Source organism: Labrus mixtus, chromosome 8, assembly GCF_963584025.1.
Source record: "Labrus mixtus chromosome 8, fLabMix1.1, whole genome shotgun sequence".
Lineage (NCBI taxonomy): Eukaryota > Metazoa > Chordata > Actinopteri > Labriformes > Labridae > Labrus > Labrus mixtus.
The window spans coordinates 14,402,070-14,418,040 of NC_083619.1; the positions used below are offsets into that span (position 1 = coordinate 14,402,070).

The 15,971-nt window shown below is 40.6% G+C and overlaps 1 protein-coding gene across 2 annotated transcripts in view; it reads right to left on the minus strand.

Moving 5' to 3' along the window:
• The window catches only part of ece2a (endothelin converting enzyme 2a), an 86,304-nt gene that overhangs the window by 39,759 nt on the left and 30,574 nt on the right, over positions 1–15,971 (minus strand). For both annotated transcript variants that reach the window (XM_061044554.1, XM_061044555.1), the window contains exon 3: positions 3,285–3,568. In XM_061044554.1, the coding sequence (XP_060900537.1) occupies positions 3,285–3,568 (284 nt within the window). The remainder of the gene's footprint in view (positions 1–3,284; positions 3,569–15,971) is intronic.

The window sequence follows — 15,971 nt, forward strand, 5'->3', positions numbered from 1 at the left end:
TCGTCTGCCTTTTCTACGTGTGTGTGTGTGTGTGTGTGTTTCTATTGTCAGACACTGTCCCTGAAAACTTGGCCCATATACAGCACAGTATAATCATTTGTTTACCTCTCGAGTCGAGCTAGACACTGGTTAAGCTGGTAGCATTACAAACGAGTTAATTTGTGGGGATCAAAAGGTCATCTAAGTACGTCAGTCTGAGAAGATTTAGACAGGAATCATGCTCTCTCATGAACGAGCTTTGTTTTCACAAAGTGACTGCACAGATCTGTATCAACTACGACCAATCAAGTCCAAACCAGTTCTGGATAGTACTTTGGGATGCAAAAAAAAACAAAACTCATAAGTATAAAATTACAACAGCTCCGGTAAAGTAAATCCAAAAAGTAAAAATTGCTAATTTTAGTTCTGAAAGAGGTTAAAAGGAGATCGCAAACAGAAAAGAAAGAAGGACCAGGCTTGGTTGCATTATGTGCAACAACTTAAATGAACACAATTACAACATTTAAATAATTATAACCCCTTGAATGACTTTCCGGACCCACAAAACATTTGCAAAGTGGATTTTTAAATATATTCAATCTTACATTGTTTCCACTATATGTGCTAGCTCACAAACATCTATTCAGCCTTACATCCCCCAAACAGGCAGTTTGTCAAAATTACAACATGTTATATCTTTACTGTTTGAACATTGAATTACCAATTAGAACTGAAATTCTTAGTCCAATGACATCTGCATTTGAACCATTATAGACCAAGACCTAAAAAACAAAAAGAACCATACAGTATGTGTGCTACTTCAAGCCTTTTCTGATTTAATGACACACTTACAGTCGGTGATGTGGTGGGTTCCAGGGTTGTGTATGTGATGCAGTTTGCAGTTAAGGCGTGTTTGTAAGTACAGACAATCTGACTGCATCGATGTGGGTTGAAGAAAGAAATTCAGGCCTTCTACTAACTGCAAATTTTTTGTTGGAATATTAAACTTAAAGCCGCCTAATTTGAACATTTCTGTGTCATTTTAAAACACTTTGTAAAAAGGCCTTTCTTTGTTCACTTTAAATTTGCATTAACCTTAATCGCACTTAGTCATCTCCACCTGTTTCAGTTATTATGAATCACTCAATCTGACCTTTCCTTCTGATGCATTACCGTGATTACATATTCAGTGTGTAATAAGTCTAAACTGTACCTGTAATTACAAAGCAAACTTTGAATATCATCTCATTTACCAGCTCTCAAAATGTGACCGTAAGTACTTCATGAGTAATTCTTTCCCATTCAGAGTACGTAGTTGATAGCAGCGTTCGCTTGCTTCGTGTGTCAAGGTCAACCATGGCTAATGGCCAAAACACTGTCATTGTCACATTGACACAGTGGTGGTTAGAGCCGCAGCCAGTAAGCTGAAGGGCACTCAGCGTCATCTAAATCAACTGATGGGCTGTGGAGATGGAGTGGAAATGTAAAGTGCCACCATTCCTGATTTCACTGTCAGAGAGAAGTCAATTACAGATAAACTGTGGCAGAGCATTTAAATCATTGCACAGCCGGCGTGTGAAGCCTGCTATGGATTGAATGCTGACAGGAGAGGAAGGATCAGTAGTATTGGATCTACAGAATATATAAAGGGTGTTTATTATGTGTACTACAGAAAATAATGACTGATAGTCTTTTACAGGAAAAACATTTCTCTGGCTGAAGTATCGCGGCGATGAGGGCTGTGAAAGTTCCAAAAGATTACTTGTTAAAACACAAACCTATTGTGTTTAACCAGAGATCATTAGAAACACTCTGAGATAATGTATTGTACAGTATGTCTTTGAGGACAGCATAACAAATCCTTAAAAGGGCTCGCAACACATTTGAGGCAGTGCTTCAGCAAATAAAAACTGACACAGGAAGATAAATTAAACTGGGTGAGCTGACCTGCAGGTTTTTTTGAGGGGAATGAATCTTGTTATGTAGGGTATTATGGGTATTCTACAGTATTAGTTCAAATGTTTTGTTGGTTTTTAAATGTTTCATTAATTAATTAATAACAATAATTGTATCTTGTTGCAGAAGACATTGATAACCAAGGTTAATACTCACATGGCAGAATCTAACATATATAATAAATATAAATACCATTACATAGAATATAGATATTCTTTATGGTACGGTGAGACAGGAGGTGCACTGACAGGTTAGCCGTGCACGGTTAACAACAGCTCTTTTCATTTTTTGTGGTCTCAAACAGTTTTTCAAACAAATTTGTTCTTTTCAAAATCTACATTTTATAATGAACTGTTTCATTCATCTGGTTAGTTTATTTCTATTTTTTCAACCTTTATTTAAGTTCTCGGAGAGATCATTGAGGCAGATAGATATTATTTATAATGATGCAGAGAATTATTAGACTCTACTGCAGCTCCATGTCGTGTCTGTCAGTCTGTCTCTTTGGCTTTACATGAATAGCTGCAGGAGCTTTATTTAGCACAGAAAGCTTTTTTAAAAACACTGAATTTGATTAACAAGTGGGAGAGAGAGAGTTTCAAATCTGCTTCCCAGCGTATGTTACATACGTATGTTGTTGGTCTCTCAACCTTTCTAACATGGGGCTGTTTGACTGACAGAATCGCGTTGTTTTCATTTTATATACCCATTTCTGTCTTGTTCCTCGTCTTTTTCAAATTGCTCTTATGCTCCAGCTTTGAAACAAGAAGGCCAATGGTAAACGGACTTGAGCTTGTATATTCTTCTAGTCTTCTGACTACTAAAAGTGCTTTTTGCACCGCAGGTCACACCACATTCACACACTTTTGGCAGAGGCTGCTGTGTAAAGGGTCCATCAATATTTACTAATTAAATCCATTCATACTCATCCACTCGCTGCTGACGCAATAACAGGAGCAATTTGGGATTAAGTGTCTTTCTCTAGGACACATCGACATATGGCTGCTGGAGCCCTGACGTGAATTCTCAACCACAAAATGTTCACCGACGTCTGCCATGATTGTACGCATCTATTGGCTAACGACACAGGAGAAGTTATGGTGTCTAACAAGAGAAGCAAAAAGAGATAGCACCATCTGCTGGCTAAAAAGTATTGAGTATTGAGATATAATTTTGTCTCATCAATTTGAGTCGGTCTTTATTTGTATCCATTTTTCCGTTGTATCTAGTATAAGGCTTTAAAAACAACACGTTTATGACCAATGCTTTAAACATCCCATGAATGTTTTGTGTTCTTTTTTTTCTAATAAAACGCTGGATTACTAGTGATCAAAGATTTTTAACAATACCTCTGTCAGTGCTTTGTGAATGAAACAGGCCGTCTCTGGGGAGACCCCCCAAGGTGACTTCTCTCCCACCATGATGGCGTCCAGCGTGGCCTTCTCCAGGACAACATCAAAGGCCGCGTCAGGGAAGGAGAGTTGGCGCACGTCCATCTGATGCCAGCTCATACCTGGACAGTCACTGTGCCGGGCACTCATCGTGCTGATGCACACTGACGAGTAGTCGATGTTTGTGATGGAATGGAAGCCGGTGCTGTACATGTCGCTGCTCATGCTGCTGTTTCCGCAACCTGAGGGGGAAGATGGGAGAGAGGCGGAAGCTTAGACATTAACATAAGGAGAGGAAAGAAGGCAGTAAAATAAGGAGGTAAAAGGATGAGGAAATAGGAGAGGAAAATCAGAGAGGAGGAGACAGAAACTAATATGTCTCTGGCCACTCAAATCCTCGATATAGTTTTCAGAACGAGTAAACAAAGGTGTGATCAATAAAGCAACAACATACAATGACAACAAGGATTACTATGACAGGGACCACCTCTCCTGTAATTGATGAAACACACACACACACACACACACACACACACACACACACACACACACACACACACACACACACACACACACACACACACACACACACACACACACACACACACACACACACACACACACACACACACACACACACACACACACACACACACACACACACACACACACACACACACACACACATTTGATCAAGCTGCTGTTCAATCACAAGCAGAATTGGAAACCTCCCACCACAGGAGGTACAAATGTATTCAGGGGGTGGGGGGGGGGGGGAGAGAGATGATTCCGATGTGACCTCAGAAGGCACACTCTGCAATAAACAACAATGATGTTTTAACTTGTCTGCAGGTGACGGATGGATGAAAGCTGAGGAGGGAAATGAAAGAGAAGTGAAGATCCCCTCTCGTGCTGTAAAAGGAGATGAAAATAATCTACAGAAAACAGAATCTCACCTTTAGGATCAGATGACTCATAGATCGTGCTCATGGAGGAGGAGTGGGTGGAGAAGATAGGCAAAAGATAACAAAAGGGGGAAGGCAGCAGTGGGAGTCATATACACTTTCTTGATGCACATGTTCCGTTTCAGGAAGGTGAAGTTCAAGTGTTAGGATTTAAAGCTGTCTTTTTCATCTCTGCGTGTAATCTCAGGCGATGTTGGCACAGACACCTTTGTTTCAAACGTGTGGATGGCGCTTGTTATCACCTTACTGCTTCACCTAATTACCAACCTCCAAATGTGTGTGTGTGTGTGTGTGTGTGTGCGCGCGCGAACATGTAAGACAGATTCTGTTAGCAGCCTCACACACTTAACAACACATCTGAGACCTGTTTAGCTGCGTTTGTGTGTGTATGGTTGTGCTAGGGATGGGTTAGTGTTTTCCAATATTCATATAGTTATTAATTGACATAAATTAGTTCATAGGAATATTATTATCTCATCGAAAAAACGTTTCTACTGATGATGGTTGTAAGGTGGTACTCCTGCTTCACTGTAAACATGCATGAAACACAACTCCCCCGAGGCAGAGGCTCAAGTATGCTTGAGGGATTCGAACATAATGGGTGCTTCTCATGTCTGTTATTTTTCGTTTCCTCACTCCTCGCTTGAACCAAAAGCCTTTCCGTGCAGCCATGTTGAAGGACACCTTGAGTCTCTTATCGAGGCACAAGGAGAGAGGACTGAGATCTGAGGAGCTATGAGCGAGAATACATGAGAGCAGACTTCACGGAAGTGGTTTTACTGACAGACACGCCCCCTTAAAGGATATCATTCATTGATTGGAGGCTGCAGTGGATTGGACTTCAATAAAACTGATCAACATTAGCAGAGTTTACTAACGGAGAAAAGACGGACCTTAGAAGATATGCTTAACAGACAAAAAGGACTATAAGCATCTGTCAGTTTCTGAAGAGTCGCTATGCTATAAGCTGGGATTTCAAAAAGTGTTTGACATGAGGATTAACAATGAAATATCAAGCCTAGGCAGAGTTGGTCATTTTCCAAAACTATCATGATTGTGAAAGTAGCATTCCCTCAGTGCCCCGTCTACACCCACCCTCTCCCCTCTGTGCTCCCTCAAAAGCCACGCCCCCTCACTTACGTGCATGAGCGCCGTTGCTCCAGAAGCAGACCTCACCTCATCACTTACGTGTAGAAACTACGTCGTCTCATGTCTCATTCAGCAGTAAATAAACACTAAACTTTATCATAATACCTGTAAAAAAAAAAAAAAAAGTGACTATTTTAATATTCAAAACGGCCAACAACAAACTCACAGTATAAACTCTGTAACTGGTGACGTGCTGTGAGTGTGGGCTAGTGCATGCAAGGGGTAGAGAACAAGCAGGGAGACAGGGATATGATTGGTTCATCAGATTGGCACCTCGTGGCAGACATTGGTCGAAATTGTTACAGGCTTACTACAGCTACAGATGACGGATTTTCTTTGTTCCTTTTTCAGAGCACATGAGTTATTAATTTCTGTCAGGACCTAAAGACAATTTCAACCAAAATCTTAAAAAGTGGATCTGGAGAAAATGACCAACCCTGCCTTTAAGTTCCATCATTGGGTTTAACAATTATGGAACTAAATCATTTCCAGTGTTCCTGAGACATCATAAAGTATCTACGTTTATAAAACACAGAGTTCACTATCAGATTGCCAGTTAAAACAAATAATGAATAAACTATTCAATAATGCAGCTTTTTGCCTGTAGAAATCCTCTGCATGGTTTTTAGCAGACTGTAGGTTGTTCCTCCTGTGCAGGTGTTTGTGATCTGGTAACATACAGAGATTAAACACTGTTACTGTGTGTATTTTATTAGAATTAATGAAGTGCACATGTGTGAAGAGTCCAAAGTTGTCCTGTCCCAAGCTACACGTGGTACTGTGACGGTAACATAGAGCAGTGGCTCTCAACTGGTGGGTCGGGACCCAAAAGTGGGTTGCAGAGCTGTTTTCATTGGGTCGTGAACATGTGACTGGAAAAAAAAAAGGCAAAAAATGTGTCTTTGTAGCACTCTTAAAACATGTTGGTTTTGTTCCTTCACATGTTTCGTACCATCTGGGGTCCAAACTGCACTATTTTTCATTCAATAAATCTGATTGGTTGAAAAAAATAGAAATTTGGTTCCCAATTTTCATGAAGGAGTTGGTGGTGGGTCCTTAGGCTAGACCAGTTCAGAACAACTGACAGAGAGGATAATCAGTGTTCAGCACTGTTTTATCAGTCATCATAGAAAAGGGGACAATCATTTCCAGATAATAATTTCCATCCAGATTCTCAGTTTCAACTGAAAGCAAGAGTCTACAGCCTTGTTTCATACCTAGATTTGGCCCTCTTCACAGTGGGCTGAATTGCTCCTGCACTCCCCTCTATATTCCCCCAGGATGCCGCACATTGTTTCCAGAGGGTTCCCCCCGCTGACACAGTTATAAATGTGTGTGTGTGTGTGTGTGTGTGTGTGTGTGTGTGTTTTCTTTTTTCCATGCACTCGGCTCGGAGGAAGGGGGTGTCACATGACAGCTCATTCCTTGGGGTTGTCACGACAATTATAGTTGCCAGGCTGTCATCAAGGACACTACTCTCATTTTGGCTTTGTGACATCAGCTGGTGCCCCCTGAAACCTCTGACCTTTATACACCCACACAAAGCCACAGGACGAGATCTGACAGGATGCGCTGTATTTATGTCAGTCTCTGGGTAAGTGCGTGGAGATCCTAGAATGCATGTGTCACGCGTGGTTAATTCAGGATACAAGGATACAGGGCTGGTCTGGAGCATGGATTCCTTATTTGCTCCGACTGGAAGCGAGGGAGATAAAACCTCCTGATATCCAGAGAATGTTCCCTAACTGGATTATCCAGAGTGATAGAGAGGGAGACTAAAGTTAGAGGTGTCGTATCACCTTGCTCTACTGGCTGTGTGCATGTCTGTGTATATCTTGCATGCAGTGTGCATGTGTGTGATGGAAAATCTGAGTCCTGGGCTAAAAAGTTTCCACTCAACAAATCAACAGGAAAAAACTGTCAAAAAATACGTATATGTGTAAACCGTTTGCTATAGTTGAAGCATTTGTACATTCATCCAGAAAATTCTGCGCAAACAAACTAAAAAAAAAAAGAAACCTTAGATAAGTTAAGAGAAGAATGTTGACCATACATGGAGGTGGTTTCTTCATGAAGTGATGTTCATGGAAAGCTCAACAAAGTGGTGACCCTCTGCTGTGGTGACAAACACCAGAGAGCAAACCTCTGAGGTAATCCTGGAAGAACAGGAAGCTCCTCTGCTCCTCGTCAACACTTTGCCTACCAGAACACACCAGGATATTTTCCTTCATGAGAATCTCTGAATATATTTTCTTCACAACACTGAAGCTATAATTTATCAGTGATTAAAAAAAAAAGATAAACCGACGGGGATATTGAAAATAGCAGTGTTTATTGGAAGAATCTTAGTTTTGAAAAATTACACAAAACAAAACATTTAGGATATTTCACAATAAGTTACAGCGTCAAACATTTCCTTCAGTAGATCTCGATGCTGACTGACAACACAGATGCTAACCTCATTTATTAGCACACAGAATCGTGATGCAGATATTACAGATCAACTACTATTATAACATATCTAAAGCTTGTATTCTTTGTAAGCTGCAGCTTAATCCTGCATGAATGTTAATACTTAGTTTACAAAGTGTCTGAAATGATCCAATCAGATCCTTATTAGGACTTCCCATCCGAACATAAAGTGTCAGCTAAGATTTAAGTTTCATTATTTTGTTGTTGTGCTCCTTGACTCTTACTCAACATGAAATGTTTGAGATGCGACCATTGGGCTATCAGATGACCTCCCTCCACATAATCAGCGACTCTCAACTCTCCATCTATGGTCGTGAGGGGCTGGTGGGTGGGGAACCCCTAAGATGGAGCCAGCGGTGTGAAATATCAAAGCTGCGATCTCTGAGCTGAGACGAGCACAGCAGTGGAAACTCCATGATGTCAGAGGCATGCAGGGTATTTGTTCCCATCCCAAATTGGTTTATACACATTAAGGATGGGGGGCCAGGGCCAGTGCTGATGAATGGTGATGTGCACATGTGCTCCAACAACAACACCGAGACCCCGGCTGTCACCTCAGCCGCCTACTTGCACCCTGCAGGGTTTGGGCTAGCCCGAGGTGAAGTGACGCCTCGGTGACGCTTCACAAAGTTCAGCTGCGAATTCTGTAAATGTCAACGTTTGGAAAAGTGTTTGTTTTTGTGTACACACACATTTATGATTAAGTGCATTTATGTATTCTAGGTGGAGCCTTATGGGTCTAAAAGCGAATCTGACATAGAAACTTTGAGATAATTTACATGAAAATACATTAAATCAGTGTGGATGTGAAGTAGAATCATGGGTGCAGATTTGTGCACAATGTGTGCGAAATTTTGACTGTGAGTGGCCTTGTCAGGTCAGAAGAAGCCTGCACGTGTTTGTGTGTGTGTGTGTGTGTATCTGTGAGTGTGATAAGAATAATGAGAGTGGACAGTGTCACACTGGGCCTTGTTTTAACCAATTATCTCTTGTTATCTTCCCTCTAAGTTCAGGTCCACTGTTATCTGATTAATTAAGTATTACTGGTTAGATGACAAGCATTTGTTGACATTTGCACGCTATGCACACACACACGTGTCTGATATTTATTTGACCCACATGGATTCTTGAAGCTGGGTCATGCTTGAAATGAAGTACATAAAATGACATGTCATGTGACCAGCAGGCAAATGTAAACAAGGCAGGGTTTATAGAGAGGGCTGAGAAGAAACATTGAACTCTTGAGAAGTGTGTTGTTGTTTCAGCATATTGTTGTACTCCTCTGTGTACACAAACAGTTACAGAACATGCATCGACTCATTTTTTTTTGTGTTAATCTTTACAAAGAGAGCGCCTTTGAACTTCATTTGACTTATGTATCTCTGTGTATCCTCAAACTAACTCAATCTGAGTCCAGGATGTGCTCCTGTCCTTCCCTTTACAGGACTGTTTGTTATGTTTGTTTGAAGATTACTGTTTCTTTATTAATCTATTTCTCAAACATTTATGCAGCGTTTCCAATAAATAAATAAAATATTATCAAGAGAAGTGCTCACAGCTTGTTCTGCCTCACAAAAGAGGCTGAGGAGGGAGCCTGGAGAACATTCAGCCAGGAGAACAGGAGGTGGATTTAGACAGAGTGAAGGGAGATAAGACAGAGGAGGAGAGAGGGGACACAAGGAGGAGTGGGGAGGAAAGATATGTCCTGGCAGGGGAGAGGGAGAGAAAAAGAGGTCAACAGGAAATCGAGAGGGAAAGAAAGTCACTAAGCTTAAGGACAGTAGAAATAAAGAAGTGCTGACACACTGATACAAAGTGAAAAATGATCTAATGAAGGAGAAAAGGTGGGAGGAAGACTTCATAAACAAACTATTTCTCCTTATCCCAGTGTTTTTCAATTACAATGTAAACTGGGACATTTATCTAGCATCCATTAACAGGGATGAAAGGACTGTTATATGTATAATGCAGTGTGTTTCAGTTTGTCTTCTGCTATGCATGAGCTGATCTGATCATCGCCTCCTCTTGCCTCTACACCAGATATAAATATTCTTTATTGCCACTTATTTTCAAGCAGTTTCAGATGCGCAAGAAAAGTTGCATCAGCGAGCGGGGCCAGATGAAAATTCTTTCAAAAGCACAGCTCTTCCGGCAAATTTTCCTCATGAGTCTCTTCTTCCCTCTGCTCACAAAGCAACCTCAGTTATGTAAGTGGGTATACGAGGTAATTAGTGAGTGAATAATTAAGCATTTCCCCGTGACTGTTTGATGGAGTGTGAGCCTGTGTGTGTGTGTGTGTGTGTGTGTGTGCGTGTGTGTGTGTGTGTGTGACTGATGGAGGACTTTTGGAAGGACTCCACTGTATGAATGTGCCTCTCTGCTGTGGCAGGGAGCCTGGAGCATATCGCTCATCCAAAACACCAACAGGCAACAGGAATGGCAATGAGCCTGGAGAGCCATATTTTATCTCTTTTTTTTAGCCAAAAATAACAGTTATTGAAAGCCACCCACCTCGCCTTCATATAACCATTTATGCCTTGTTACCTCCTCTGCCTGAAGCTATAAAAATCAAGCATTTGCTGCACATAACATTGTCTGAAAACTGGACGTCTGAGTGTTCGACAGCTCACTCTGTGCTTAAAGTACAATCCACTCAACTGTGGAAGCTGCAGCGCAAAAGCCCTCTCTGTCCTCAGCCGGGTCGAACAACAGCTGAAAAAATGAAAAACAGACTGCGCCATGGTGAAAATCTAGGGATCAAGAACAATGGATAGGGCGTTCACTTGAAGGGTGGGCACAGGTTAGACAAAGTGGGCGAAATGAAAGTAACAGGGGTGATGAAGTGTGGGAGTCAAAGATAGAGAGAGAGAGGAAGAGACGGACGATCGGACGGAGAGAGCGTCTGGTAAAGAGCCTGACTGATGTCATTTGATCTGGCTTTGCTGTGTAATTGAAGAGGCATTGAGGGCACACACACACACACACACACATAGCAAGAGTCAGGTGTGACACTGTAGGTACGGTCCTTGTAAAGGAGGATGTTATGGCTGGTTATACTTCCAGAAACAACAACATCTAATCGTTCCACATTATAGTAAATAATGGTACAATGGAATAGACCAGTATCTTTGACCACAATCAACTCTCTGCAGCACGTCAACAAGCGATTGCGAAAGACACATTGTCTATGGTGCAGTACACAATCAAGCCAATATGTGGCAGTAGAAGCCAAACACGATGCATTGCACCGTGTTTGGCTTCGCAAAGTAGATTTCTCATCTATCCACTTGCAGCAAAACTGAAAGCAAAGATTATGGGAGCATTTTTGGATTTCTGGAAACACCAATAAGTTGGGAGTTGGAGACGAGTAATGCAAAATAAAAAAAGCCATGAAACACACTAAAAAAATAAACAGCAACACGACAACCTCAGTCTACATATGACAAGTTGCTAGCAAATATAGCTAGGCTCACTACACAGGGCCAGTGAGTGCTTTCCCATCCAGCACTGAATGACGCTTTCTAAATCAGCTCAGAAAATCACAAAAGCACTTTTTGGATTTATTTTTTGTAAAGACCTGCGCGTGTAAAGTGTAGTTGATAACAAATGCTTCAGGCATGTCTAATTACAGACACTGCAGTGCCTGAGTTGTATGGAGCTGTAGTGTCACTTGTATATTCAAGTGATACCAGAATTTAATAGTAAAAAAAAAAACAAGCGAGACAGAAGAAAGGGCTTTTAGGATACATATCGTTTTGTGAGGTTATGGGAAATATCCAGCTCTAGTTATTACATCATAGTAAGAAAAATAGACAGGAGACTAATCCTAGCGGTTAGGTTGCACCCCGTGTACAGAGGTAACAGTCCTCCAAGCGAGTGGCCCACTCTCTCTCCCCGATTTCCTACTCTATCCATTGTCCTATCCAAATAAAGGCATAAAAGCCCAAAAATAAACCTTAAAAAAATGTAATGTCATCAAAACTTTTTACAACCCCACAGCCTCAGCTATAGTTCTGTACTTAGCCCTAAGGATAGGGTCATTGAGGTCAAGGTGGAGTGATGAAAATATCCACAAATTAGGAGCCAGATAGCCCAGTAGATGTATCGCGCGCCCCATCCTGTACGGAGGCTATATTAGTCCTCGTCACAGATGCCATGGGTTCGAATCCGACAGTGGCCCTTACCGTCATGTCACCCCACACTCTTTCCTCGCAACATTTCCTGTCTCTCTTTAGCTGTCCTATCCAATAAAGTCACAAATAGCCACTATAAAGAAAGAAAAGAAAATGTCAAAACAAAGCCTGCACTTTGACTGAGATGCTGTTTTACTTTTTCTGTATTTAATACAACCCCACCTCAAAAACCTGAACTATCCATCTAACTCCACCAATGTGCCTTAGTGCAGCCTTTCTGAGCTGCTAGCGTGGCACTCTCAGACTGTAGATCTCTCTCAGATAACTTTATGAAAGTTAAGTCAGAAAAGGAGAGACATGGAGAGAAAACGATTGAGCCCTATTGACCATTTTAGTGTTTGTACACAGTGATGATTTGTGGGCGGCGCTCTACCGGTGGCAGGTAGCGGTAGCCTGCTGTCAATTCACATCAGAAAGTTATGGACCACCTGGATGCCTTTTCCAATATTTGGCAGCACAAGACAAGTGGTGCTACAGTGGCAAGCTAACCCTTAGCAATGGGGTGAGTTTTCCTGACCCAAAAATAAATCTCTAAAACGAAAAAAAAAAAAAACTGCTCTTTGAAATCATTTAAACAAAAATATCTCATCACCACATTGGAAATATCCCTCCATGTCTTTTCCAGGTCAAACTACCATTATGATTTACAGTGAACATGAGAAGCTTGTACACACCTGTTTGTTTGCACACTTGCATTAACAGCTGTGTCTGTCAACAGCTTTACCCTCTCGCTCCCCTTGATATTCATCAGAGCCTTGCTGAGTCAGTTGCAGAGGCACCAATATTTATTTTTCCACCAGGCTGTTCCTGAAAGAAAGTGTGTGTGTGTGTGTGTGTGTGTGTGTGTGTTTGTACTGTACAACCACAACCTGTTCTGTATTTTTCAGTTTGATGGACAGTGTTTGATGGACAGTGTTTTAATCTGTCAGTCAGTGGTGTAGAGAAGCAAAGCAGCAAAGAGAACAGTCATGATTCAGCATAAAACAGAGAGTGTGAAATGGGTGTGTGTGCCAAATCAAGTTCATTGGAATACATTTCTGATTCTGGCTTATCTTGAGAAATGTCCGTTTATGAATGATTTAAAATCACTGTCTTTAGCCAAATTAGTAAGCAAAAAGGTAATTGAGCTCACAGCTCTATGAAGAATGAGAATTCCATTTGAATTATTTATACTAGGGCAGTGAAATATTGCTATGTGAACCTTCGCAATAAACACAGCAAAAATCTGTACTAATTGCAATAAATGAAGAAACACTTCACGTCTCAAGCAATGCTTTTTCACACAGCATGTGTACATAGCACCTATTTGATGGCGGCCTGGGTATAATGTGTATAATAATATAATGGGTATAATTCCTAAATTTCCCTGCTGGGATGAATAAAGTATATCTTATCTTTAATGGCCATGCTTTCATATCAATTTGATGCAGTCAGATGAAGCAAAAGCTAGCTATAAGCTACCTTATTAGTGCCATTTTAATGGAGGAAAACTGTTCTGTGTATTTATTTAGGATTCAGGAGGAACATGCACCAAAGTTTTTTTTTTACATTGCATACTTTTTTCATATTGATCAGGCCTATATGTTACTGGGGTGACATCCCTTGACAGATAAAAAGTAGCATCAATGACGATCGGTGGCTGGTCCACAAGAGCTTAGGTGTAGGTGTGGTATACCATGAGTTGTGATTAAAGCGTTACGATTAGAGGGCTCACAGTTAATCCATCATTAGTTTGGACTAGTTTACATGTATGCTACATAGGGTGTTGTTTGGAGTTTGATTGATAATCATGTGTGAGGAGTGTTTACTTTTAATGCATAACTCCGGAAGTGGATGAGATATATGATGATCTGCATTTATAATGTTCTACTTCTCACCATAAATAGTCGTCTCAGAGGTATGTAATTAATCTACAGTATCATAGTGAGACAATATTAATGTTTCAATGTTTTTGTGCAACATCTTAATTTCTCTTTTTGTTACCAGGGCAACCTGAAATGACCCCTACCGTCCTTAGAGATAAGGTCTGAAAACACATTGGCACAGACTCAAGCAGAAGTAAAAAGCCAAACGGAAAGAAGGAGAAGTTTGTTTCTTGTTGTGTCAAGTCCAGTGTGTTTATTGTCTTTAGTAGGATCCCGGCGTGAAAAGTCTTTTGTCTTTGAGGGTTTTTTTATGTTCAGAGTCCGACCGCTGAGTTTTTCTCCCAGTGTAAACCATTTACTTTTATTTTACTTTACGAGATCAAACAGAGCCTTCATCCATCTGCCTCGACGCAGCAAATCTGAATGCTAGTTCCTGCCTTACAATAGAGACAGTCTGTATCCAGACTTTCTACCCCGTCTGCCACAGTGGGCAAGACTTCCATTATTACCTAGTTTATCAAAAGTAATCTCTTAGCATTAACGCCGTCATTTTTTCAAAATACATTTTCTGACTATTCATGCATTCACTCAAGTTCAAGTCATCTAACTTTAGCCTATTATTTAATTTTTTCACCATATGCTCATCATTGTAACCATTATTAATGTTTGTTTATTCACTGATCTGGTTGTAATAAATATTCACCTTCAGCTACAAGTGTCTCTCTATCAATAGGTTTTCTTGTTTTGCTTTCTTTTACACCTTCTTGAGTATGTGTTCTTGTTAGCTTTATTGTTTTTGCTTGGACTACATTAATAATATGTCTGTGTGTTACATGTTTCTCTTTAGGAGGGCCCCTCTGGGTTTATTTGGCTCCTCCAGCACATTTCTTTCAAAATGTATAGTTTGTTAATTAACTAATCATTATGTACTGTCTGTTTTTCCATTGATCTATTATGTTTATGTTTTTTTTTTGTGTGCAATAAATAAATAAAAAATAGTGTGGACAGATCTCTGATGAAGACTAAAAGATTCTTTCATTATATGTTTTGTGTTTAGTCTTCAAACAAACACGGTATATTATAACATCATCTGTGGATGACAAAATATCGACTGGTGCTCTAATTGTTAATACGAGGAAGAATGAGGTGATATTAACTCCTAATTCACCTATTTATGCAACAGTACCAAAGTACAGTTTAGACATAGTCAAGCAGAAAAGTGTTTTAAATGAGACTCATATGGTACAGAGACAAGCCAGAGTTTCATCTACAGATTGATAGTATTTCCTATAACTTCCAAGTTTGAGTCTGTTTTTCTATATTTGTGTTGAAAGTAAGAATTAAATTAGGCCAAAAACTTCTGAGTGTCCAAGTGAGTCTTATATATGTTGATGGTCTGACACACACTGTGAACAAGAACACAAATACACAAATAAAAACACAGGCAGAGAAACACTGTTTTGTAGATGGGGGAGAGAAGGTAACAGCAGTATAGGCATTTTCAATTAGCCTCCTACTAAGAGCACGTCTGTGACAAAATGAAGCAGATGAAACATCACAGATATTCAAGTTTATAAAACACTCACAATCACCACTGTTCTCTATGCTCTTACAACGTTAACACACAAACACATTAATCCCTGATACATGCACAGAGTGGCCAAAACTTGCCTGGTTAATTTCTGCCTGGTTGGCAGCAGAGTTTGTCAGTTCAAGGTGCCTGCGTCTGTATGTAAATAGCTCTGTAGCCTGACCTTGGTGTGATTATGCAGTATGGATCAGGTTTTACAGACCAGGGCCTGCACAGTGTGGGAGCTTTATGGCTGACCAAGCATATTGATCCCTGCAGGAGAAAATAGCATGTCCCTCTGCAGTGTCACTCTGTCATCGGGGGAAGCTGCTGGAGATTCAGGAAACCATGACAACAGCTCTTTCTTAATCTTCAGTGTCTTTATTATTTGCATAGACACCGGCAAAGCAGTGGAATAATCATGCTGATGA